At 41.0% G+C, this 25,735-nt stretch overlaps 1 protein-coding gene across 6 annotated transcripts in view; it reads left to right on the top strand.

Moving 5' to 3' along the window:
- LOC116058749 (LIM domain containing preferred translocation partner in lipoma) overlaps window positions 1–25,735 on the top strand; it is a 191,361-nt gene that overhangs the window by 131,862 nt on the left and 33,764 nt on the right. For all 6 annotated transcript variants that reach the window (XM_036007010.1, XM_036007011.1, XM_036007009.1 and 3 more), the window contains one exon: window positions 4,505–4,601. In XM_036007010.1, the coding sequence (XP_035862903.1) occupies window positions 4,505–4,601 (97 nt within the window). The remainder of the gene's footprint in view (window positions 1–4,504; window positions 4,602–25,735) is intronic.

Genomic DNA, 25,735 nt, shown 5'->3' with positions numbered 1-25,735 from the left:
CGACAGCTAATTTCACAACATGACAGCAAATTTCACAACGTGACAGCAAATGCCACAACGCGACACCAAATGCCACAACGCGACAGCAAATTTCACAACGCGACAGCTAATTTCACAACATGACAGCATTTCCCTACAACACGACAGCATTTCACTACAGGAAAGGGTAGGTACATATTGGACACTGATCCTCGTCCTGATTGGTTGCACTGCCTGTAATTTACAAATGGGTCCGTGTACGTTTTGATAGTTTGTTTTTTCATTTGAACCAAGAATCAAACAGAAATAGCATGTTTGATTTTTGTTTGTGTTGACTTCGGGTCACATTGGCCCGTTTTAAATTTTTGTTTCATATCAGAAAATATTGGACGTAGAAATAAGCGCTGAAAATGTGTAGAAGAAAAATTTAAAAATTTAAAACGTTGGAAAAAGCAAAAACAGATTGTGAAAAAAAGGCGTCACAAATGTCAGAAAAAAAGTGTTTTTTTCAAGGTTGAAGGGAAGACAACACAAGGGTTAAAAAACGAATAAATAAAAATGCAGAGCCGTATTTCCGTTTTTGGTTTCTGATTTCAAAAATACATATTCTGCGATATATTGGAATTTATTACATTTTTTCCAACTTCAAATTTTTCCCTATTTCAAATGATGTCCCCAAAAGAAAACTTGGTCAACATCTGTTTTATCTAAAAAGATACATTTCTCTGTTTGTTCATTTCACTTCAATTTTTACTGCAAAATGGGATTGTCAAGCAGACAAACTGACCAACACATAAATAATAATAGATCGATACTTGGCGTCTGTGTATCAGTATACTGTGTAACCGTATTGCCACGGAAAATATCGCGATACTATGCTGTATTGATTTTTCCCCCACCCCCATACCATAGTAGGCGATGGAATGTAAATAGTTCCAGCTTCCTGTTCACTTGCACTTTGTTCCACCTGCACTAACAAAGGTGTAAGTCAGATGCTCTGAGAACAGTTGGCTCTCCCATTCACTCTCTATCACTGCAGTGGAAGCAGGAAAGACAGAGCCTGAGGTTTGGTTCCTCAGTGGGACGCGATGCTGTCAGGGCATCAGGTGAGCGCCCCCCCACCCCTCCCCACTCCACTCCTCACTTAATCAGTTCTGACACAATGCCAATTCCACAGTGGGTGGCGCACACAGCTGTATTTATAGATGTGGCAGTGGGGCAGTGATTCGCTCCCACACTCTGCTTTGTCTGCTCACCTTTCACCGCCATGCTGCATCAGGTAGCACGCAGCAGTGGTCACTTACAGATGTTATTGTTGCTTTTGATTTGAAGTGGTCTCACGTTTAATAACGGTTGGTCAAGTGGATGGCATTTGATGGTCTTTCAGGCGTATTACAACTGAAAGCAGATGACCTGAAACTATAAGTCTCAACATACTGGTAAAACAGTGGAAAATAGGTGCAGCTGTTAACCCAGTCGCCACTAGATTTAAGCCCTAACTTCAATGAAAGTGCGGCTGGGTGTCCTGAGGGCTTAGGCAAACAATTTACTGAACTGAGCCAGATGTAACTGAAAAATCATGTCTGCAGTACGTATAGCTGGTGTATGATTTCTATTGTTGCCTCTGAAAAGCTGAACAGGAACTGCAAAGCAATCACAAAGCATGCAGGGAAGCAATTTCTTTCTCTTATTCAAGTGAAAAATTATTCCGTGCTGTCACAAAAGACTCCCTAACAAGGTGCTTTAAACTCTCTGGCAGTGCATTGCTGCAGGGTGTCAAAGAGTGGATAAGCTATAAATGAAGCTTAAAGTCAAAAGTCTGTTTCTGGTAATAGCAGCATTTCATTCCCTCTCCAATGTGCTTTTGATGTGGAGCTAAGATTAACAGTGTTAAATCGTCCTCTTCACTGTCTCAAAGAAACAACACAGGCATAATGAGCAGATTGTTGACAACATAAGCATTTCTTTATGGTGTATGAATATTGTAGGGCTGCAACTAACAATTATTTTCATTATTGATTAATCTGTCAATTATTTTCTCGATTAATCAATTAGTTGTCTGGTCTATCAAATGTCAGAAAATGGTGAAAAATGTGGATCCCAAAGCCCAAGATGACGTCCTCAAATGTCTTGTTTTGTCCACATCTCAAAGATCTTCAGCTTACTGTCCCAGAGGAGTGAAGAAACTAGAAAATATTCATGTTCAAGAAGCTGGAATCAGAGAATTTTGCCAATTGATTTAATAGTTGAAAATTAGTCTATATCCATTCCACTTCTGGGATTGCTCTTGTTCTTCTGGAAATTCCGCTCGATGTCCCTCATTTTCGGCGATGCTCGTTTCCTTCCTCTTTCTTTGTGTTGGCGTTCTAACCTCTGGTGGATTTGTGAGGACTATGGTTAACTGCTCCTCAGATCTCTGCAGGGTAAATCCAGACAGCTAGCTAGACTATCTGTCCAATCGGAGTTTTCTGTTGCACGACTAAAACTACTTTTGAACGTACACATGTTCCACCAAAACAAGTTCCTTCCTGAGACTATTTAGCAGAAGCACCGTGGCTCCGTCTGGCGCTTAGCACCACCCAAGACGATTGTGATTGGTTTAAAGAAATGATAATAAACCAGAGCATATTTTCTTCCTTCCTGGAAGGCTGTGTGAACAAGCCAGACCCTCCTTCACAGCGCTGTGGAGGAGGGTCTGGTAATGAGAGACTAGTTGACAACTAATGGATTCATCTTTGCAGCTCTAGAATATTGTACAGACTATTCTTTTTCTGCAGGTAGTTGTCTTAGAATTCAACCCCCTCCATGTACACCTCCGCTGACCATTGTGTATTATTAAAAAAAGGTCAGATGTAAAGATGTAATTTGAGTTGAATATCCAATAACTGAGGAATGTTCCTTTCATCTCTACCTAATCCTCCATTATGTGATGCTGGCAGTTTATGGTTGAATGACTGAGGAGGAGCAAAGGTGCCAAGGAATCCAAGAGCTCAGGCCCAGCTGCTCTCTAGAGAGCACTCCGGTGCGGCACAAAGATTTGCACGTCCAACGTGTCGATCCCTCAGAGTTAATGAGGCCTTCTGTTTGGGCTTCTATTATCAGCCCGCTGCATCCTGAGCCGGGCCCAGCAAAAGTCATGCATCATAAAGTCCTAGACGCTCCTTGATACATAGTGGACAGTAATCAGAGCTCAGCATTTCTCACTGTCTATAGAAATAAACTCAGTAGACCATTGCATGTTTCTCACACCAAACCTACTGTACAATTGCATTACCACTTTTAATTTACTGTTGAAATTAAACCAACCTTATTTATATTCTTGAAACCTTGACTGATACTTACAATGTGTCAAATTCATGAAGAATTACTGTGCATACAAATATAGCCATCAATAATGCCAGAAGATCTGGCATTACTCTTTCATTCTGAATACAAAAACATTATTTCACTCAATCTCCTATTGGCAAATCTGATTCCTTTATGTGACACAGTAAACCTTGGATAAATTAGTACAAAACCAGACCGGTCGTGAAACACCCACCCAGCTCCCAGATGTCACAATTAGGAACACCTCAAAGGTCAGCTCAGATCTCTGCCCATGTTACCATATTGAAAATCAAATCTATTGTAAAGATCCAGCCGGCCACAGATCTAGGGATGGGCATCCGAGTGTTGCTGATTTCTTAAAAAAAAATAAAAATAAAAATAAATGCTCAGACGCTTAGCCTCGCAGCACAAAAAAGTCAAGTTCAGGCCTCCAGGTATCTGCAAAGGACACACACCTGTGACGGGATTGGGGGGTGGTTGTATTCTGCAGCTCTGTTGATGATTGGCAGAAAATGTCAGGCACAACACGTTAGCCCCATACACATACACACACAGCAGGCAGATGTCAGAGACTGCATGATAAGAGGGAGGGCACGCTCACAAGGAAAGGAAGGAAGTGGCATCTTCAGAGAGTTATGTCATCCTTGTGAAATCTCCTACAGATTAGGCCTCAACACCATTCACGCCTGAATTTTTTTGTTGTTGCTCCAAGTACGACTAAATACCTATCTCCTGACCTATCACCCAAATATACAAGACTTAAAAAGTATCTTCTGTTGTTATTTTCCAAAATACAAGGATTAGTCAGGGTCACCATTCCCCATGCTTGTATTGCACAGAAGGATCTGCACAACCTTCTGGGCTGCACACCACTGGGGCCTGAGTCAGGGTCAGATATCTCAGACCATCCACTGCATTTTAATTACTGGGAATGTGTGTTGTTAGACCTTGAGAGGGCTTCATCCTGATTTATTGAAGTTAGGTTTTTGTGAATCTTTAACTTGAATGTGGACGTATTCTGTTAAGCAATACATCCTTGCACTTTTTCTTTGCCTTTTAAGCAGCCTTTGTATGGCATAGACCACAGGGGAAATTCATCAGTGAGATGGAAATAAATGCAAGAAGCTGCTGAAATGTTATTTGTTACCTCGGTCGGCTTTGCGAATCACAACTATGTTCCTGTGTTCCCGGTTCTTAGGGCAGTGCTCACATGGCCCACCCTGAGGATGAGTTGGAGCGCCTGACCAAAAAGATGCTGTTTGACATGGACAACCCACCATCTGAGGAATATTTTGGTAAGAAAGATAGCTCATCTCATACACACTGTGTTAGCATTAGCTGTGAAGCCACAGTAGGTGTAAACATTGAAATGAATGATCACTGAATTCCATTTAGCTGCTGTGGTTTAAGGGTCCTGGTATTATGTCACACTGTAATGACTTAAGAGTCGGGGATACTCGAGCACGATACAGTAAGCAGGACGCCAGAGACGGCGCGCACGCTACAAGCATGCACGGAGACGTTTATGTTCAACGCATTGTTCGTTGCAGTATTCTCCGAAACACCAGAGGGCGTACAGACAAAATAATCTGTGAAAAAGCAAGAAGTAGTAGAGGAAGGCTTGTATCACGTGGACGCACCGACAGTGTAGTTGTCATTACTTAGAATACCTCATGGGGGAGACAGAAACTACGCACTATAGCTTTAAATAAATAGAACTGCTCACCTAACACATACAGCCACTAAGAGCTTTGGCAATTGGTGATACAAAAGTACATAAAATGAAATAAATTAAAACAAAATGGGTTTTTTATTTCCTGTCTGAGCCTACAAGTTTAGACACTAGCTTTTTAGCATTACTTTTGCGTTTGTTTAGCTAACTAGTCACAGATCAACAGCAGCAAATGCATGTTAGATAATAGAACAAATCAATAAGAGATAGCATTATCTTTTTCATATTAGCTGAGCCTCAGCCTACAGTATTTTCAAAATATCTATTTTATTTTATGTTATTTAACCAGGAAGTCTCTTGAGATACATGGCATCTTTTACAAGAGAGACCGGTCAGAAATGGCTGCTTAGACTAGTTAACACAGTCGCATGAAAAAGAAAAATGCTCACAATATTTACAGCAGCACTCATAGGTTTATTAACCCATGCTAAAGTTGACTAAAAAGAAGAATAAAAAAAAAAATTTCTTTTGGAAATTGATCTTAATTAAAGAAATGAGGAAAAATCCAACCTTTAAGGACACCAATTTTCTTTGTGAATGAATAATGTATCGTAAATAAATAAATGTTCTTCCTTAAAATACAGGGGGCATAAGTCAAATTGGCATGGGGTACTTTCCATAAGATCATCTCTCAATGCAAATCAAACCAGCTATTAGGCTAAATGAAATAAAACCATGCCAATCTCTAGGTATGGTGAAGGGTATGTGTTGATGTGGGGCTATTTTAATTCCAATGGCCAAGGGAACTTTATCAGGATGCATAGTATCCTGGATCCATGAAATAACTGGCCTTTAAAAATAATAATCTGCCTGCCTCTATGGGAATTTAACATAGGGGTGTACTTACTTATGCCCCCTGTATTTTAAGGAAGAACATTTATGTATTTACGATACATTATTCATTCACAAAGAAAATTGGTGTCCTTAAAGGTTGGATTTTTTTTTTTTAATTAAGGCATTAAGATCAATTTCCAAAAGGTGATTTTTTTTTTTATTCCTCTTTTTAGTCAACTTTAGCATGGGTTCATAAACTTATGAGTGCCGCTGTATATCCTAGTTTGGTTAAAGAAAAAACGATTAAGCAAAGACATATTGGATTGTGTAAAGGCTCAAGAGGAAGTAATGACATGAATCCTACAGGTTATAATCTTCATCTAAAGCTTGTAGTCTAATATAAGTCTAATATAATAGTCCCTGCACAGCGCTGACTTACATATAACATAGTCTGGATCAACTGAAGTACATTTTCAGGATAATTGCATGACATCCGTCCCTCACCTCCCGCTCTCTGTGTGTTGCCGTTCTCAAACTCTGTTCGCTTCAGGAAACAACAACAAACTTCGAGCTAGCAAGCTACATGCTGAAAATGGCAAGTTTAGAAGACAGTCCCTCCAGAAAAACGCGATTATGCGATCGCATAATTCAATACATAATCAGCCAAAGTCCGCATATTTATGCGGGGGCCACATTTTTTCAAATACGCTGCACTTTCGGCGCATAAATTGCTGCTTTCCGCGCAAAATATGCGGGGCCTGCATGATTTCATAATCCCTGCATTTTCGTTGCAAAAAAGTCACATATATCTTAGCAGAAAGTTGAAAAATGTTGCGTTTACTTCACACAAGAGCAGCCATTTTCCCCTGTTGCCATGGGAACGTTATGAAGTGATGTAATTACGCGACGTGAACATCATCGAAAAGCTGCAAACCCTGCCGATGAAGCCATGATGAAACCGCAGTTTTTGCAAGTTCCCGCAATTTTTGCAAGTTCCCGCAATTTCATAGCATAAAATTGCATAAATATCCCGCATATTCCATCGCAAGAAAACATGCCGCATAATCAATGATTTTTGCCCGGAACAATCACAAAAAAAACTCTGCATTTTTCTGGAAGGACTGAGAAGACAATTTGGATGGTGCAACAAGGCAGACCTGCTTGGTTCTTTCAGGGAATGATTGTAAAGATTTACTAAGAATATGTTGAATTATGTTGTATGACATTTCCTCTCTAACTGGGACGTTTTGGGACTGATTGGAGAGGATAGTTATGGACAAACTAAACATGGAGATACACTGGTAAGAGCAAATGAGGTTTAACCATGTATCAGCTAATTTAAATAGCTCACGTTACTTTATTGTGTCAACAGTTAAATTCATTTAATATTGTATGTGCCGTTTTCTTTTGCGGGGTGCAAATGTTTGTTCGCCGCCCAAGACGCTTCTGATTGGTTTTAAAAAATACAAACAACCTATCCCAGAATGTATGTGTGGTGTAGCCAGACCTTACTCCACACTGCTGTGGAGATAGGTCTGGCAATGCGGGACTATCACAGAGAGAGTGTGGGGGACTTTATAATCTAACACACTCTCAGTCACTCATAATGACCTGCTGCTTGTTAGATGTTACTAATTGATTTCTCCCTCCATCTCAGCCTCCTCCTGCTCTTGCTTCTTATTGCCACATTGTAATAGGATCACTTTCCCTGTGCCTGTTATGTATCACATGTTGTAGCGATATGGGCCTGCTCTGTGTTGTACTGGGGGTAGTCTATAGCCATGACCTTCCACTTCCGGGATTGCTTCGTTGCTTCCTCTGTCTTTGTGTTGGCGTTCTAACCTCCGGTGGATTTGTGAGGACTATGGTTAACTGCTCCTCAGATCTCTGCAGGGTAAATCCAGACAGCTAGCTAGACTATCTGTCCAATCTGAGTTTTCTGTTGCACGACTAAAACTACTTTTGAACGTACACATGTTCCACCAAAACAAGTTCCTTCCTGAGACTATTTTGCAGCGTCAACTGGGCTCCTTGCGGCGCTTAGCGATTGTGATTGGTTTAAAGAAATGCCAATAAACCAGAGCACGTTTCTCTCCCATCCCAAAGTGTTGTGTTGACTAGCCAGACCCTCCCCCGCAGCGCTGTGGAGGAAGGTCTGGCAATGCGAGACTATACTGGGGGTGCTCCCTGAGTCATACGCTGATGTTTGGCTTTAGAGCAGGTTCATAGTCTACCAAACAAAAGTATATGATCATTTCTGCTGCGTATTAGCGGTCACCTATCCTCTACTGTGCGTCTCTGACACAACAACAGTCACTTCACAATGTGGCACATCCATAGGTGAGAGCAGCAAATTGGCTAAAATGATCCCATGAGTCAGCAGTTGTGAAAACATTAGCACAGGTAGTATGATCTCATTAGGAGCTCTCACTGTGTCAACTTTCACTGTGACATTTTGTGTGACTGAAAGGAAGAACAAACTGTGGAGAAATGTGTCCAAAACTACTGCTTGTACTACAAAACCATGCTACATTTAGAAATAAAACAATGTGGGATAGTGGGTTAATAGAATAAAAACTGGCATAAGGTTTCCTAGATTAGCCCACCCAGTGACCCACAAAGTTAGTTTTGTATCAAATGTTTTTAGAAACATGCTGCAGGTGTGTATGATACAGACCAGGTTAACCTAGTATTCTTGGTATTTCTTATCTGTTGATTTCCAAGTGTAGACACAGCAGCATATCTCCCAGTCTGGGAAGCAGTCCTCAAGGTAGAGTGTCAGAACTATAACAGTGTGATCAAAGGATAAGGCTTGGGGTATAATGAGAATGAGAAATGAAGGCTTTGGACAGATGAAACATTCTGATTTTGATAAAATTCTCTATCTTGTTTGATTGTCCAGCTGTATTTTTTACAGTATTTCTTTCCAATTGTTTTTTCTCTGTAGCACGTAATATTTAATTTTGTTCTCATTTGAATGAATATATATATATAAATAAACAAAATACCAATTTCAATACTATTTTGCAAAATAGGATTCAAAACAGAAGGATTCTGTGCATTTCATTTCTATTTTTCCACCCTCTGTACCCTCTGCTGCCAGCGAGTGCCATCCCCTCTGCTGCGCTCTTCTCTAGCCTTTAATCCCCTTTGCCCTGGAATTAATTCCCATGCCCATTAGATACCTAACTCAATACATTCAATAGGACTCTGGAGCAGGCTTTATAGCAGCACATAATCACACAGCACACTATGATAGCATGTGTAGGTGTATTATAGCTACAGGGACATGTATTTAACCGGTATTAAGGGTTGTTCGTCTTCACATTGGTGCACACTGACGTAAAGACCTTAATTGGTCCACATTAGACATAGGTCAAATGGATCTGCTGGCTTAAGCAAAGTGTAGTCATTTCACAGAGGAGTGGCCGTCAAAGCCTTGTTGGCCTCATTTTTGGGTGAATGTGTATGAGACGCAGCCATGGCTTGAACTCTTTGAATACTGCCATACCATGCATGCAGATGCCACTATTTGCCAACTTTAAGGCTGACTGCTTGCGAAACAAGGACGTGGGAGTTGAGAAATGGGTCATATGTGAGCTAAGGTAGCCAGAACAAGTTAGGGATAGCGTGTGCATCCCCAGCTGACAACGGCTAGCTGTTACCGGAGTGGAGGGCAGGGGGGAGGGAGGGAGGGAGCCAGTTAGGGAGCGTGGATGGATGGAGGGAGGGAGGGAGGAGGGTCATCTTGTGGTTAAAGAAGGCAACAGCTGAATTGACTGAGAGATAGAACGAGGATGAGGGCAGGAGCCTAAGACCGAGGTGACTGCAGGGACTCATTAGGAGAGAGTTCAAGCACAGGCACACGCTGCTCTGCAAATCCACAGAGCCCCCGTCCTCCCCCGCTGAATAATGTACACACAGTGTAGCCACCACAGTAATGTTAAAATGGACTTTTTAGTCTGCCATGTTCTTTACTGTATATCCAGGGCTGGGGGATAATCAGTCCCAGAGCATGAGCCTTTTTGTAATTACAAAGAATCTAATGACACACAAGCCTATTCTTTCTTTTTTTGGTGGGTTACAGGGTGAAGAGGGCTAGCAGTTGTTGAAACCCTAAGGCTAGTAATTAACAAGATTAATCAAAGTGGGGCTGCGATCTGTAGCGCGCTACCGGACTGGATCATTGTCTTCCTATAACAAAGTTTTATTGGTGTCACTAATGTCTTTGATGAGCTTCTAATCTAAAAGCGCTGTAGTGGGTTTTCATTGGTCCAGAGGGGGTTAATTGAATTGAATTAACGTTACACTTTGGCTCTGTGATGTCACATGGAAACGTTTCAGTGGACTCTGTGGAGCTCCATCTGTAGTTACACAACATTATCATGCTTCTTTTTTTTATAGCAACTTCAAACCAGCAAATTAAACCAGTCACAGCACTGAAGACTTTTTCTTGGCAAAACAGGCCAACAAAAAACAGCCGTTCTCAAACTGTAAAAAACCTGAAAATGATGCACTATAAAAGAACAGCTTTTCTTGCGAGAAACCCAGTTAGCAAGCCAGAAATTTCTCCTATGATTGAAGCTTCTTTGAAAAGCAACTGATTAGTCCTGATTTAGAGTTCCAGATTAGATTTGAGTAATCTGAAAGAGCCTTTTCTCCAAATGTCATCATCCGTCATATTTAATCCACTTAGGTTGTGCGTAGGTGTACTGTGTTTGTGGAAATCTAATAAGACACAGCTACTCAGCTCGCAGTACAGATGCCTCGGCATTTGTGCATCAGAGGAACTTACAATATTTTGTCATCACTACATTTCTGTCAACCAGAAACCAGGACATAAAGCTAAATAATTGAAAGGAATTTGATGCTTTGCATTATTTACAATTAATGATGATGATGATACTTATGCAGTGTAGTTCATTCTACCACAGAGAATCTGTTTTTATTTCTCCTTTAATACCAAAATCAGAATTGAGAAGTCTTCCATGCGATCCCAGACTTTATTCCACCGTATAGAATTAAGAAAGATGTGAAATTTTAATATCCAATCAATATTTATCCCTTTTTTTCAGTGAGATTTTTGAGCAGTGGCATAAATGTTTTTGTAATGTTATTATCAGATAGTAAAGAGATAGTCACTGGAAATAAGCAGGGAGATTCATTTGGGTATAGTGTACTCGGCACAGGACTCTGAGCTGTCGGGAAAGCCTTTTCCTCCTGGTTTGAGCTAGCCTTTGTTTTATGATAAGAGCCGAGAAGAAAAGGCAGGCTTTGCCATTTTCCCTCATAATGTCAGCTGGAGGAGCCCTCATAATTTATAAGACACCTCACATGAAATGTTCATAAATGATTTTGGAAGAGATACAAATGGCGGTGTTGCTCCAGTAACAGTACAGGCCAGAGGAGTCAGAACAGATCAGCTAAGGTAAGTGGGTCAGAAAGAAGTTTAGGTTCACACAGTGCGCTCTTGTGGAGCTGCCTCTTGTTTCTTTATAACACAACTGAGCATCATAACTTAATGTATTAATAGGCTTCCAGTTTAGACAGCTTTGTGCATGTTCTAAGATACTCTGGTGGAATTCATTTACATATTACTGAGGTCGCCCTCAGCAACCTCTTAGGAGTTTGCTTTTAGATGTGCCTCTACATGTCATAACAAGTGGAATGTGTGTCAAGTAAAACCTTTCTGCTGCCCCCCCACCCCACCCCATAACCCCGCTTCCCCACCACGCTCCACCTCCACACTCTCCAAATGCCTTTGGCCAACCATCTCCCCCAAAACAGCTAACTGTTTCTATTTAGTGCATGAAGGTGCATCTTTATGGTTCATTTTTAATGTTTGTTTCGTGTGTATATTGGGAAAAAAGCAAAAGCTCTTGGAAACATGCAGGTACAATGTGAAAATACTTTTATATAAATTTTCATAGAAAAAGATGCTGCTCAAAGTACTTAAAATTGTGAAAAAAGGTCTTTAAAGTTCTAATCCTTAAGATTGTCATTAAATCAAACCGTGTTTTTGGTAATATTTACTGTATGGTTGGTATTTTTTATTAGCAATCGCTGTTCAATACATTTACATCCTTTAATTACCTCTCTATAAACAGTAGTAGTTTTCATTGTTAGTGGCAGGGTCCGCCATTCACACCCTAACACAAAAGATTCATAAGAAATTATGCATGCATGTGTTTATCTGTTTTAGTCTTGCATTGCCAGACCTTCCTCCACAGCGCTGTGGAGTAAGGTCTGGCTACACCACACATACATTCTGGGATAGGAGAAAAAAACTATCTGGGTTGTTTCGCATTTCTTTAAACCAGTCACAATCGTAAAGCAATCGCTAAGCTCCGGACGCAACAATGGTGGCTCTGCTAAATAGTCTCGGGAAAGAACTTGTTTTGGTGGAACATTTGCACCCTGCTAAAGAAAAGTATTATTAAGTATTAAATGAAGTTAACTGGTGTGGCAGGTTTGCTCAGTTGGTAGAGCAGGCACACATATATATAGAGGTTTATTATTGACGCAGAAGGTCCAGGGTTCGAGTCCAACCTGTGACGGTTTCCTGCATGTCTTCCTCTTCCCACTCCCCTTTCATGTCTGAGCTGTCCTATCATTAAAGGCAAAAATGCCCATAAAAAGTCTTTTGAAAAAACTGGTTGGGGCCAATCACAACCGTTTATCTCATACATGTATGTGGCGGGTTTCAAACGATGACTGATGACTTGCGGAGCCTTCGTGCTACATACACATATTGAAAATACATGACTGGTTTAGAGTTGTAGTGATTGGTTGTAGTTTTATTTGTGATGGTACTTGCTGGTCAGATTTTATTAGCGATTGATTATGTGTGTGTTTTTTTTTTTATAGATGTCTGTATTCATTTATCTGGATTTTATTGCACTAGCACTTTATGATGGAAAAAACTGGCACCTTAATTATGGAATGTAGGGCTTTTAACTATTTTAAATTATGTGAATTTATGGTTATATTCCATGTGCTTATTATTCAATGCCCCCACTTCATGTGGATCTCCTTCTTTTGTTGTCTTTTGTTGTGCTGTGTGCCTAATTGTCTTGCATGTATGCCTTGCTGCACCACAAATTGCCCCTCGGGGACAATATCAATAAAGTTGAAGTTGATGACGCCATTTTTTGACTTGTGCCATGCACGCTACAGCAACATCAACCTAGCTTAGTAAAGCGGAGCGCTGTTGAGGCATTTTTGAAGATGAATGCAGCTGCTGTGGAACCTTCTGTTGAAGTACAATTTAAAATTGCGATGGCAAAAACGGCAACACTCGTTCACAGACATATTGATGCTCCACCGTCCCAGCTGATCTCGGCACGCTGTCTGTCGTTCAGTAGTCTCGCTTTGCCAGACCTTCCTCCACAGCGCTGCGGAGGAGGGTCTGACTAATCCACACAGCATTCCATGATGGGAGGAAAACGTGCTCTGGTTTATTGGCATTTCTTTAAACCAATCAAAATTGTCTTGGGCGGTGCTAACTCCGGACAGAGCCACAGTGCCGCTGCAAAATAGCCTCTGGAAAGAACTTGTTTTGGTGGAACATATGTACGTTCAAAAGTAGTCGTGCAACAGAAAACTCAGATTGGACAGATAGTCTAGCTAGCTGTCTGGATTTACCCTGCAGAAATCCACCGGAGTTTAGAACGCCAACGCAAAGGAAGAGGAAGGGGATGGACATCCGGACGAAAAGAGCGTGATCCTGCGGAATTTCTGGCAGCTCCGGAGCAATCCTGGAAATGAAACGTCGTGGATGTAGACAAGTCGTTCACTAGTCACATATTCAGTTGCTCTGATTGATTGTACTGTCCCTGACAAAAGTCTTTTCGCTTATCTAAGTTGTAGGAACAACAAATAATAACTTGACTTGTAGTTGATCAATTGGAATCAGAAATGGCTTATATGAAAGGCAAAGGTCAGATTTGACTTGGACAAAAGTCTTGTCGCATACAAAAATACAGTAATGTACAGTAGAAATTATACTTTATTTTGAATACACAAACATGAATAACATCAGAGCATACGTAAAGTCAGGGTGCATTAGGAAAAAGAATTAATACCGTGTATGACTCCCATGACCTTGAAGGACTACATCCATACGTCTCGGCAATGACTCAAATAACGTATTGATGAAGTCATCTGGAATAGCAAAGAAAGCAGTCTTGCAGGACTCCCAGAGTTCATCAAGATTCGTTGGTTTCATCTTCCAAGCCTCCTCCTTTATCTTACCCCAGACAAGCTCAATAATGTTCATGTCTGGTGACTGGGCTGGCCAATCCTGGAGCACCTTGACCTTCTTCGCTTTCAGGAACTTTGATGTGGAGGCTGAAGTATGACAAGGAGCGCCATCCTGCTGAAGAATTTGCCCTCTCTTGTGGTTTGGAATGTAATGGGCAGCAATGATTTGTTGATACTTCAGGCTGTTGATGTTGCCATCCACTCTGCAGATCTCTCGTACACCCCCATACTGCATGTAACCCCAAACCATGATTTTTCCTCCACCAAACTTGACTGTTTTCTGGGTGAATCTTGGGTCCATGCAGGTTCCAACTGGTATTCTGCAGTTCAATGGATGATTCATAAGAAAAATCAACCTTCTGCCACTTTTCCACTGTCCATCCTTTCACCAAGCTCTGGGCCTTTTCAAATGCAACACGATTTTTAGTTGTCTTCTGTTTAATGCTGGTTTGTGAGCACTAATTGGGCCATGGAGACCACTGCGTGAGAGAATTTGACAAACTGTTCTTATAGATACAGGGGTTTCTGGTGACCAGTTCTCATGTAGCTCTGCTGCAGGTGAAAAAGGGACCTGCCTGACCTGGACTTGTCATGAACTTCACCAGTTTCTTCAAATCTTTTTCTTATCCTTTCCACTTGACGTTTGGATACATTGAAGATGTCTGCCACCTCAGCAGCAGACTTGGTCTTCAGGCTCTTGATGATCAGCACTTTGGTCTGTGGTTGAATCTTTGGCATGTTGTGAGAGGTCAGGTTGCACTTCACATGAAGGTCTGGTGTGCTGGAGTTCTTTTTATACACACCCAGGAATGTGTTAATTACAGTATTTGTCACAAGTGAAGCTCTAATCTGTGATTGGTTGAATCATTTAAAGACACAACAAGACTTTTGTCCAAGCCAAATCTGACCTTTCTGTCCTAATTCAATGATAAAACTCAATGAATGATACAAAACTTTATTTTGGTATAATAAGCATAATCCAGAAGCCTTTGCCTTTCATATAAACCATTTCTGATTCCAATTGATCAACTGCAAGTCAAGTTATTATTTGTTGTTCCTACAACTTCGATAAGCGACAAGACTTTTGTCAGGGGCTGTATAGTAGGTCTATCTAAGTATGTCCGGAGGCATTTTGGCCTACGGCCGTTGATAACACCTCATGGAGGTTCCAGACTAACTCGCGTTTGCCATTTGGTCCAGCGATGTCAGGCTTATTAAACCCTGCTTAGAGAATAGAATAGTTTGTTTTTCCTTTATGATCACAGTATATTTTTGTTTGAACCTGCCTGCAATTATTTTCCAACAGTAATCTCATCGTAGGCCCTTTAGCTTGAAAAGCCTATTTCCTCTTCCACTATCAGAGAATGTCCTCCAATCACAGTGGCAAAGTGTTGCGGCCTTGTCGTACTGCGCTGTACTTTGTGTGAATACTGTATGTATGTTGCAGCAATCACCATGAGACAGAAGAGCATAATGCTGCTAGAAGGAGGTCAGCGACCACCCCTGGGCGGGTGGGGGGGGGGAAACATCATATGTGTCAGTCTGGTGACATGGCAACTAGTCTAAATCCCATGCATCACTATAACACCTACAGTGGATTATAATGTACGACTGCAAAAGACAAGATTATACAACACAATAGCCACGGATGATCCACCAGAGCTGCCTTTAGAAGAGAGATGCTGTTTGTATGTCAGTGTGAGGCTGCCGATTTGACTTCCAAGACCCTTTATTCTCATGTAAATAATGTTGCTTTGATTGTAAATCTACAAATATGTCAGATTGAAGAAATGATACAATAACCTCCAGCTTTTCTGTTTAAACTGCTTTTAATTCTCTTTCTCTTTTCTTCTTTATTCTTTTATGAATTAGATTTTAGCAGTTTTTCTGCTTATCTTGATTGTTATTGGTCCCATGGTGTTTTCAACACTTCATTATATTGGTTTCTTCTTTTTTTGAGCAGTGGGGGCAGTTTCATAAAACATAAAGTTGTTTTCTTTTCAGCATAGTTTATAGGTTCTCTTTGCCATTTCTGTTCTCTCATTATCTTGTCCCAGCACTGCAGCTGACCTCGCAATGCTGCTTTCTAGTTTCTCAGCTGATGCAGTGTGCCAGCATGGGGCTTCTCTTCCCAGCGACAGAGGTTCGCTTTTTGGCAGCAGTTCACGCGAGGTGACCACCACCGCCCCCTTCCCCCCTGCTCTCCCTCCCTCCCCTCTCTCCCCCGCCAGGCTCGGCGCTTGCTATCCTGCCTCGTTGAGACAGCTCCACTGAGGCTTGCAAGATCAGCTGCCGTGCGAGCCCAGCTGAGGCTTCGGGGCACTCACGTTGCTAGATTTCATTTGTGAGTGAGCGTTTGACCTCAGGAATGAGTAGACATCGGCATGCCCATGCACGCAAACGCAGAAATAGTTACAAGCACACGGGTGCGCACGGATAAACAGCATATAAACACACAGACACAGGCTTTGAACTTGCAGCTTGCCCACATATTGTGCTGCACACACACTCACCTGTTCCCTGCCTTTCCTCTCTCTCTCTCTCTCTCTCTCTCTCTCTCTCTCTCTTTTGCTCGCTCTCTTTCACCCCATTCGCCAGCTCCGCTCGCTCCCTGGCACCCCTCCATGTCGCTCCTGCCAACCTGCTTCCAAAACATGTAACCTACACTCAGTCCCCCTCGCTCTGCCACAGCGGGCCCTGACAGGCCGAGCAGTAATGCTTAGTGGCACAGGCTCGCCTATCTTCCATCCTCCACCATCGCCGCAGCAGTTCTGCGGATTGCTATTTGCTGACATTGGGAATGAGATTAAAGGCAGGGGTTAGGAAAGAGGCATTCAGAGATTGAAATGCAGCGATGACAGCTATTTCTCTTGTCATACTAAGGCAACTGAAGGCCACAGCATTGTCAGGCTACACAGAGGGCAATCTAAAGCAACAAAGTAGATTAACCTAGAGGGGAAAGAGATGAAACAGTGCACAAATCGTGGCCTCTGGCGGTTCACTAGCTGGCAGTTCCACTCCTAATGTGTTCGACAGACTTATTTTCTGCTGTTAACCACTCACTGACCTATTGTTTATCTCTTTAATTAAGTGTGAGGAAGTTATCACAACTTTGTACCTTTGTTTGGCACACCTTTTTAAAAGTGTCACAATAAATGGATGCTGCATCAGTGGAAACACTTATTCATAATTGAAGCCCGATAAAAATATGAAATAGAGCAAGATAATTAGCTGTAGCCACATATCTGTGTGTTAATTAGGGCTTAAAATATTTGATCGTGATAAATCACATGATGTCCATAGTTAAGCATTTTTTATGTGTTCTAAATATACTTTAAAGTCAATATTTTTTAAGTTTCAAATGCTCACGTGGTATTTGAGACTCTGCGTAATAAAGTAGTAACTCAATTCACATCGACAGTACATGCAAATAACTTTAGTCTTATCGAGAGAACCATCTGGAAGGATTTTGAAACTGAACTTGCCATTCAAAAGACCCTTTCTAAGCATTAAGAGTTTGTTGTAGCAACCAACGTAGTAATAACTTAGATTTATACAGCGCATTTCCTGAAACCCACGGACGCTTTACACAAGTAACGTTACAGGGTTGCAAGGGAAAAGAACATAGTAGGCCAGCACAAACACGGACTAAAAGGAATAAAACGTCCGCGCTAAATGGAATGGGGGCGTAATTTAATGTTGGCTACTAACGTACAACCACATCACGCAATCTAAAGTTATTTTATGAATGAAATAGATTTATTACATACCTGAGGGCCAATTCAGGGACGTTTTTGAATCATTTACAATCCTGTAATTGTCTCCATCTGTTAAAAGCCCGACCGAGCGTGACTCGCGTTATCACCCGTCATCTTTCACTTTCCCTTTGAGCTTTCAGTTGTTCTTTTAATTCCCTTCTTTCCTGTGATGGTCCTGCCCCAGTATCAGTCATAACTACAACAGATTACTTCTAACATAACATTAAAATACAATTAGGCCTATTTAAAGAAATCTCCTGCTACCTTTTACCTGGCTGGATACACTAACACAGGCTTTTCCGGTGTTACAAAGAAATCTGTGACCCTTCAGAATGTGTTACTGTAGCGCCGTCTACCTGCCGTAAATCATTCTGTGACTTTGCGGGGAAAATCAAACCCGGGCAGAGGCCTAAGAACTATATAAAAATTGTGTTCTTTTCACTGTTCGTTTGCTGTTACAGGTCATTTAAGACCATTGTATGAAAAATGACAGAGCTTCAGAAACATTAAAAAGTTACATATAGTCACTTTGAAAATGTAAACAATAAAGCCTGTTACTCAGAATGGGACGTCTCTGTTTAAATTAAGTGTGTGGCTCCTAAAAGAGGCTTTTATTTGTGATTCAGGATCAGGTTTAACCTCTGAAGTTTTACAGTGTGCGGCCCTGCCTCTTCAGAGCGTACACCATATCCATGGCGCTCACCATCCTCTAGGCGTGCTCGATGTTAGGTAGGATTGGGCATTGAGAACAGTTTCCAACTTGGAATCGTTTAAAAAATTTGGTTTTGAATCCAATCATCAGTTCCAAATTTAACATGCGCAAGTTTGGGTTTCTGTAGTAGCCACCGTACTTCCAGGTGCTTGTGTAGCAGCCATGAAGCACAGTAAGCGGCGCTCTAAAGTGTGGCTTTATTTAACATTGAAGAAGCCAGGTAAAACTGTAAATCACCATTGAATCAAAATAAAATGTTCCTCTTATCTGTGAAATTAAGCATGTGACTCGTTTTAGCTCCACCCCTGACAGAATCAATAAGAACCGGAATTGGAATCAGAACTGTTAAAATCCAAACGATGGCCAACCGCAGCGAGCCAGATGGCGGATGGCAGGTTTGGTGATCCCCTGGATGTTATCACGGACCACTTTACGGTTTCTGTTAACATTACTGCTGAGTCGCTTCCTGACCTCCCTAACTATGATGTGGCCCGAGGCCCAAATCACAAAACAATCAATCACGTGTCAAAACATTTGTGGCGTTAAAAGGAATTTGCGTTAACTTGTTATTATCACGTTCATTTTGACAGCCCTAGTGTTAATGCAATCCTTTTAGCATTGTTGTGTTGTTGCTATTAAAAACACAACACACGCAGTACTTGCATGTGTTTTGTGTTTTTACCACCATATCTATCGGATATTTAAATCCAAGCACAAAACTTTAGTTGCGGTCCCAAAATGGATTTGGTGGTTCTTTTATTAGTTTTGCATACGAGCTACAGTTGCTGGCTTTGCCTTTGGGGTTTGCAAGGGTTGCACCAGCAGAATTGTATTTTTTAGTAACATAGTGTGAAAAGTTTTGGTCTCCCACAAAAAAAGTTCCTTGCGATCCTTCTTTACATGCACGATCTTTGATTTGTGACGATGTAAGATCAAATTGAGCTGCAAGTGTGCTCCCTCTCTGCCTTTCATGCTGCTTCAATATCACGGCGTGAAAACACAAAGAAGGCAAAGACTGAGGGAAATCTGAAGCGTTCTGCCACTCAACATCCCCCATTCCCAAACAACAGCGTCTCACTGCCACTACAAATACATTAGAAATCAATTATTTATGGAACAGAGTCAGGGCCTCTTTAATCTTTTCCTTTTATCCAATTAAATTGTCTAACCATTCTAAGCCTCTATAGCTCACAGGGAATGTGCTTCTTTAAAAAAGAGAAAAGAAGAAAAGATTTTCTCTTCAGTCCTTCTTTTGACTTTCGATGTAACAGAGAAGAACACTTCTGAGGGTTAAGGAATAAAAGGAAAGAAAGCGAGTAAAGTGTAAATGAACTCCCCCCCTCCCGCCCCGTCATCATTGCATTGGTTCTACAGGAACTATTTGAAGTTTTGATATTAAGACTCTGGTTCCATTCCCTGTGCAAAGGGACGCTGGGGAGCGGTGAGGCCTTTCATGATTCCTTTATGCCCAGCTGAAATAGTTCGAAAGTATTTGCGATCATCTCCACAGGGGTAAATACGATGTTGCTTCAATTGCTGTCCTGTATTATTCAAGACGTCAATTGAAGTAGTGTCTCAAAATTGAAAATGCTTGCTTCCGACGCAGACGTGTGAAATTATTGATGTGAAGCATTGTAAAACACTCTGCACTTCTGCCTATTATCATAAGTAAGACTGTTTGAGGAAAAAAAGTTCCAGACGCACTGAGAAGCTTTACATTTTTACACTTTGTGGAATTATTTTCTCACCCCACAATGAAAGATATAGTTATATATATTTATAGAAGAAGGCTTGATGGGTTAGAATGTGTGACACAAAGAACATGTTCAATTCTTTCAGTTCAAGTGGGATAACTTTAGTCTTCAAATGCTATGTTGGTTCAAATATTGACTTAATTCACAACTCAATTAATTGATAACAATTTGGATAATCGATTAACCATTTAAGTCCTTCATAAAGCAAAGATGCCAAACATTCACCAGTTTTCACCTTCATAAATGAGAGATCACCGTAAATTGAATATATTTGTGTTTAGGACTGGCGGTCAGTCAGAGCAAGCATTTGGCAGATGTTACCTTGGGCTAATGGATATTATAATATACATTATATTTTACTACTTTTTGACATTTTTGGACTAAGCAATGGACAATTAATTGAAAAAATGGACAGACTAATTACAGGGTTTTCCCTACCATTATAAGGTTTAGGTGCAGCACCCGAGCCGAATGAATGTAACTAAAAAGGCTTTTCTCAGATCTGATGATTGTAGTTGGTTCCCAGTGGGGAACATTTTGAGTGTTATTTATTTATTATCTGCTCTAGTAACTGTGATAATCGATTAATTGTGCGAGTCAGTTTTAAAGCAAAGGTTCTCTGGTATCAGATTCTCAGATGTGAATATTTGCTTGGGGAGTGGGGGGGGGGTTGTTGCACAGTCAGAGTGCTTTGTGTTTATGTTTTGAGCACTGGTCAGACCAAACCAAGCAACATGAGGACTTCACTCTTTTCTCACATTCTACAGATTAATCTATTAATCAATCAAGACAATAATGAGCACATTAACTGATACATGAAATGAACAATTAGTTTCAGCTAGTAGTTTATATTACCCTTTTCTAATCCTCATCAGCATCATTACATACATACCTCACCATCACATTATTTAATCATGAATCCTAAAACCTTCTGCTTAATGTTCAACAGATTGAACTTTGGCCAATCACACACTGACACATTACAGTAATAATTACTGTGATTTACTTTTTATCCTTATCCCCCACTCATCTAGTGTACTCAGAAAAACGCTTGGCATGATGGGAGACAGCGCTGGGACCTGGGATGAAATAAAGTTATGTATTAACTTTGAGTTTAGAGCTGAAGCTTAGATTAGTTGATTAATCACCGTTGATTGATAGATAATTAATCTGCAACAGTTCAAGATTAAGTCTTGTGTTTTTAAGGAAAAAGGCCCAAAAAATGTTTTGGTTCCAGCTTCTTCATTGTGTTTCCTTTGTCTTCTGTGATAGTAAACTGAATATATTATATTCATATTTTGGAATGTAGGTCAGAACAAACCTAGTAAGAAAATACTGCAGATTAATTACTCGCAGTGTCATGATGTGACATCACATACTATGACGTGGGTTTTTTTTTGGTTTTTTTTAAGATTATGTTTTTGGCATTTTAGGCCTTTATTTGTGTAGGACAGGTTAGACTTGAAAGGGGAGAGAGAGGGGGGAATGACATGCAGCAAAGGGCCGCAGGTCGGAGTTGAATCCGCGGCCGCTGCGTCGAGGAGTAAACCTCTATATATGGGCGCGCGCTCTACCAGGTGAGCTAACCAGGCGCCAATGACGTGCCAGTTTGATCATGCAGTCTGTGTGCTTTTAGAGTCTTATTAAAAGGCTGTGCACTTCATCAAATTTTGACGCGATTTCGACTTTGGCTCCCAACGATCACAAAATAAAATGTAATCGAGAAAAATTATTATTTTGCACATTATGTTTTTCTAGTAAACTCTCTTTTTGTCTTGCGTTCTGAATGACACGCGCACTTTCGCCCCTCCCGAAGCGTTTGGTGAGCAAGAAGGGGCGAGCAAATTCTGTTGTCACTGTTATTTTTAATTCAATAAATGCAACATCTTTCCAAAAGTCAATGAGTAATTGTGACTTCAATATCGACCAAAATAATTGTGATTATTTCCATAATTGAGCGTCCCTATCTTAATATGAAGCAGTCCTTTTATATTTTGGGTCATATTTAGAAGTAAAAAAGCATACAGTAGTTTCAAGGGCCAACTGTAAACAGCCTCAGATCTGCTGCTCTTAGTTACATGATCATGTCATGTCATGATCAGTTCATGTGTGGGCTGCTGATGTGTGCACGCAGCATGGCATGACATGTCTGTGGCTATGCATGCACTATATGATACATGTGTCAGGGTTTGTATGTACTCGTCTACATGTGTGGCATGTCTGGTGCAAAGAGATTTTTTTTCCTTTCTCTGTGTGTGTGTGCGTGCGTGCACATGAGTGTGTGTGTGTGTGTGTGTGTGTGTGTGTGTGTGTGTGTGTGTGTGTGTGCGTGCGTGCACATGAGTGTGTGTGTGTGTGTGTGTGTGTGTGTGTGTGTGTGTGTGTGTGTGTGTGTTTGGGTAAAACTGTACACTGTACACTCAGTCGTGCACAAATAGCTCCTGAGGGCCGTCGCAATCACAGACTGCCAAAAGGAGAAGGATTTCCGAGAGGTTTCCTTCTCGCTATATAAAGTGGGAGCCCTGTGGGACATGTTTGGCATTCTCATCCACTCACTGAAGATGGCCTGTGATCTGAAGCTACTAACAGGCTTGGCATGCGCCGTCTCTGTCTCCCGCTCGCTCTCTCTCCCTTTCTCTTTCCCTCTGGCTCTCTGAAGTGATTACCCTGCTTGTGATTCCGCTGACACCCACATGTCCCCCCGAGACGTGCCTTCACTAGTTTGTTTAATCTGCCTCCCTGTACAGTAGGTAACGCAGCCGTAAGTAGCAGCAGTAATTGAGGTGTGTATAGAGCTGTGGGAACAGATGAAAACCAATAGCAGGTTTTTATGAAAACTTGTCTGCGCTATATGTCGTGGATGACAGCGGTTGCTAAATTAACGTACAAAATGCTGCTGTGATAGGAACTCAAATTGTTAGCAGCTAAATATCTTCAACAGGAATCTGCCAGGCCTTTTTTTTTCTTAATGTGTTCCCCAGTCAGTAAACGATGAATCTCTTTGTAAAAGAAGCCACAAACATCCGTGTTTCAATAAGGATTATGAAATCTTACTGGAAAAGTTGCGGATCCAGTCATTCGTTAAGCAACTTTTCTCAGTTTCCACAGAGGCTGACAATAAGATAATGAGTTATCTCAGATTAAAATACCATTAGCGGGCCTCACAGTCAAGCAGATATTTGATCTCAGCAACATATGACTTCCAAACTTTGTGCTGATACCTGAGACAGATTCCCCTTTACACTCCGTTTGAATTTTTTGATACGAAAAACAGCGAGTGGAACTGTGAAAATGCAAGCATCAGATACTCTATCTCCCCCGGTTAGTGTCTCGCCTCTGTCTGTAACACGCTTGAACTGCTCTGTTCAGAACATACAGAGTGTCAATCATCGCCCCAAATCAGCCTTCAGATGAAGCAAAAAATGAAAAGGAACAAAAAATGATCCACACAACTGAACTTGAATTAATTAAATATACTGTATCATACTTCCTCTGAGAGATTGCATCTGTCCTCAGATGTTTAAAAAATAAAACATTCTCAGATATCTTTTTAAACCCTATTATTGTAAGATACCAGTAATTAAATTGACAGTGTTATTAATTGGGTTGAAGATAACTTGCATTGAGTCGAGGACATCTTAAACTCAATTAAAGATATCTCCAACTCAATTAAAGATATCCAAATGCCATGTCCCGCAATATGCAACCAGGCGCTTTCTGGCGCAATAATATCAGTTCACTTGTGCCCCTTTTACAAAGACTTAGTTGTACTTCTAAAGTTTTCTTTTTTATCATTTAAAGCCTGATTTTCTTTTTTAAATAGATGTCGCCCATGTCACACTTTGGTGATGTGTATAGTTTCTTTAATGTGCCATAATTATAGTATTTAATCCTTCCTTATCCACTGTTTGAAACAGAAATGAAGATTAGACACTTCTGACATCAGAAAATGAAGCATTTAAAGGGATAGCTCCAGATTTTTGGAACAAGGTAGTATGAGTGGATGCATGGGCAACAGCTCAGCCTATGGATCCTGTGGTTGAACAATTCCTAGTCAGACAGAGATGAACAGCAATAAATGGAGACAAGTAGCAAAAACACCTTAAACTGATTCTAAGTCTAAAACAATTGATTTATCAGCAGAAAGTTCATCAGCAATAGTCAGTTAGGCCTTTACCCATTTATCAAGCAAGAATGATAAATAACTCAGTTTCAATCAACTTAAGATTTGCTGCTTTTCTCCTCTCTTTATTTAATTGTAAGTTGAATACATTTGGGTTTTGGATGGTTGATCAGACAAAACAAGCTGAAGCTCGAAGATGTCTCCTTGGGCATCCAGAAGTTGTGATCAGCATGTCGTAGATTAAAAGGTTATCCATTTGAGTAGTAAAATAAGACCCGGAATAGACTTGGAAACTTGTGCCGGCTAATTAAACAACCCCATTGGTTTGAAAATGAAAATCTTTAAGTCAAAATTAAGATTTTGGAATGTTACAAACTCCGACACAAAACGTAGTTTAAATGCTTTAAAGGTGCACTATGAGTTCCTGCATGACGTCACTTCTGTTGACGTCCAAGTAAATACCAAACAAAACGGAGCAAGCTCGCCCCTCCCCCCATGTTTCTGTAACTGTCATGACTAACTGTCACTAAGCCCCACCCCCTCCCCCAACCATCTTGTCGGTGATTGGCTGGAACGTGGTTTGTTGTATTTTGGTGCCCAGCCTGTGCCTCTAGTGTTTGTTTGACGTTTACGACCCCTGTGTTGTCTCCCGAGACCGGGCTTTTTCACGGTGTGTTCAGGGAGCAGGCAGCTAGTGGATCAAGGAGAGATGACTACCATTTGAGACAAAAATGAAATCGCGCTGAAACCATGCAGGAACTCATAGTGCACCTTTAAGCAATCATTTAAAGAATTAGAAACTTTCTACATAATACCCAGTAAAAGATAGTCAGGTAGTGTTGGGGGGGGGGGAGTCAGACTCAGTGGTGAGATAAACTGAAACAGAGGGACAGACACAGAGCTGGAGCCAAGCCAAAGTACAACACTTTTTAATCCATTAACTTTATCGGTTATCAGGCAAATAAAACGCTGATACAGATCATCTGCCAACTGCCAAGAAACGGCCCGATAATCGGCCAGGGGCAATAATCAGTCTGTCCCTAATTTTAAGCTCTGTGATTGGAGTTGTCTGTGGTTTCTTACCGAGTTACACCGTGAGAGTCATAGTTAACTTCTCTTCTTATGTTTTTGTGCACACAGGCTTATACCTTTTGATGAACAGCAAGGTTTTATGTCAAACCGAGCCGTAGATTTGCTCCGACATTGGGCCATCCCCTATAAATAATCATGGAAATAATCATTAGTTACAGGCCTACTTTACTTTCCTCAGAAATGTCTTTGTATCATGAAACTATTCAATAAACAGAGTAGTTC

Source organism: Sander lucioperca, chromosome 11 (assembly GCF_008315115.2).
Source record: "Sander lucioperca isolate FBNREF2018 chromosome 11, SLUC_FBN_1.2, whole genome shotgun sequence".
Classification (NCBI taxonomy): Eukaryota; Metazoa; Chordata; class Actinopteri; order Perciformes; family Percidae; genus Sander; species Sander lucioperca.
The sequence above is the reverse complement of the archived record's forward strand: the minus strand, read 5'-3'. Positions and strand labels throughout refer to the sequence as shown.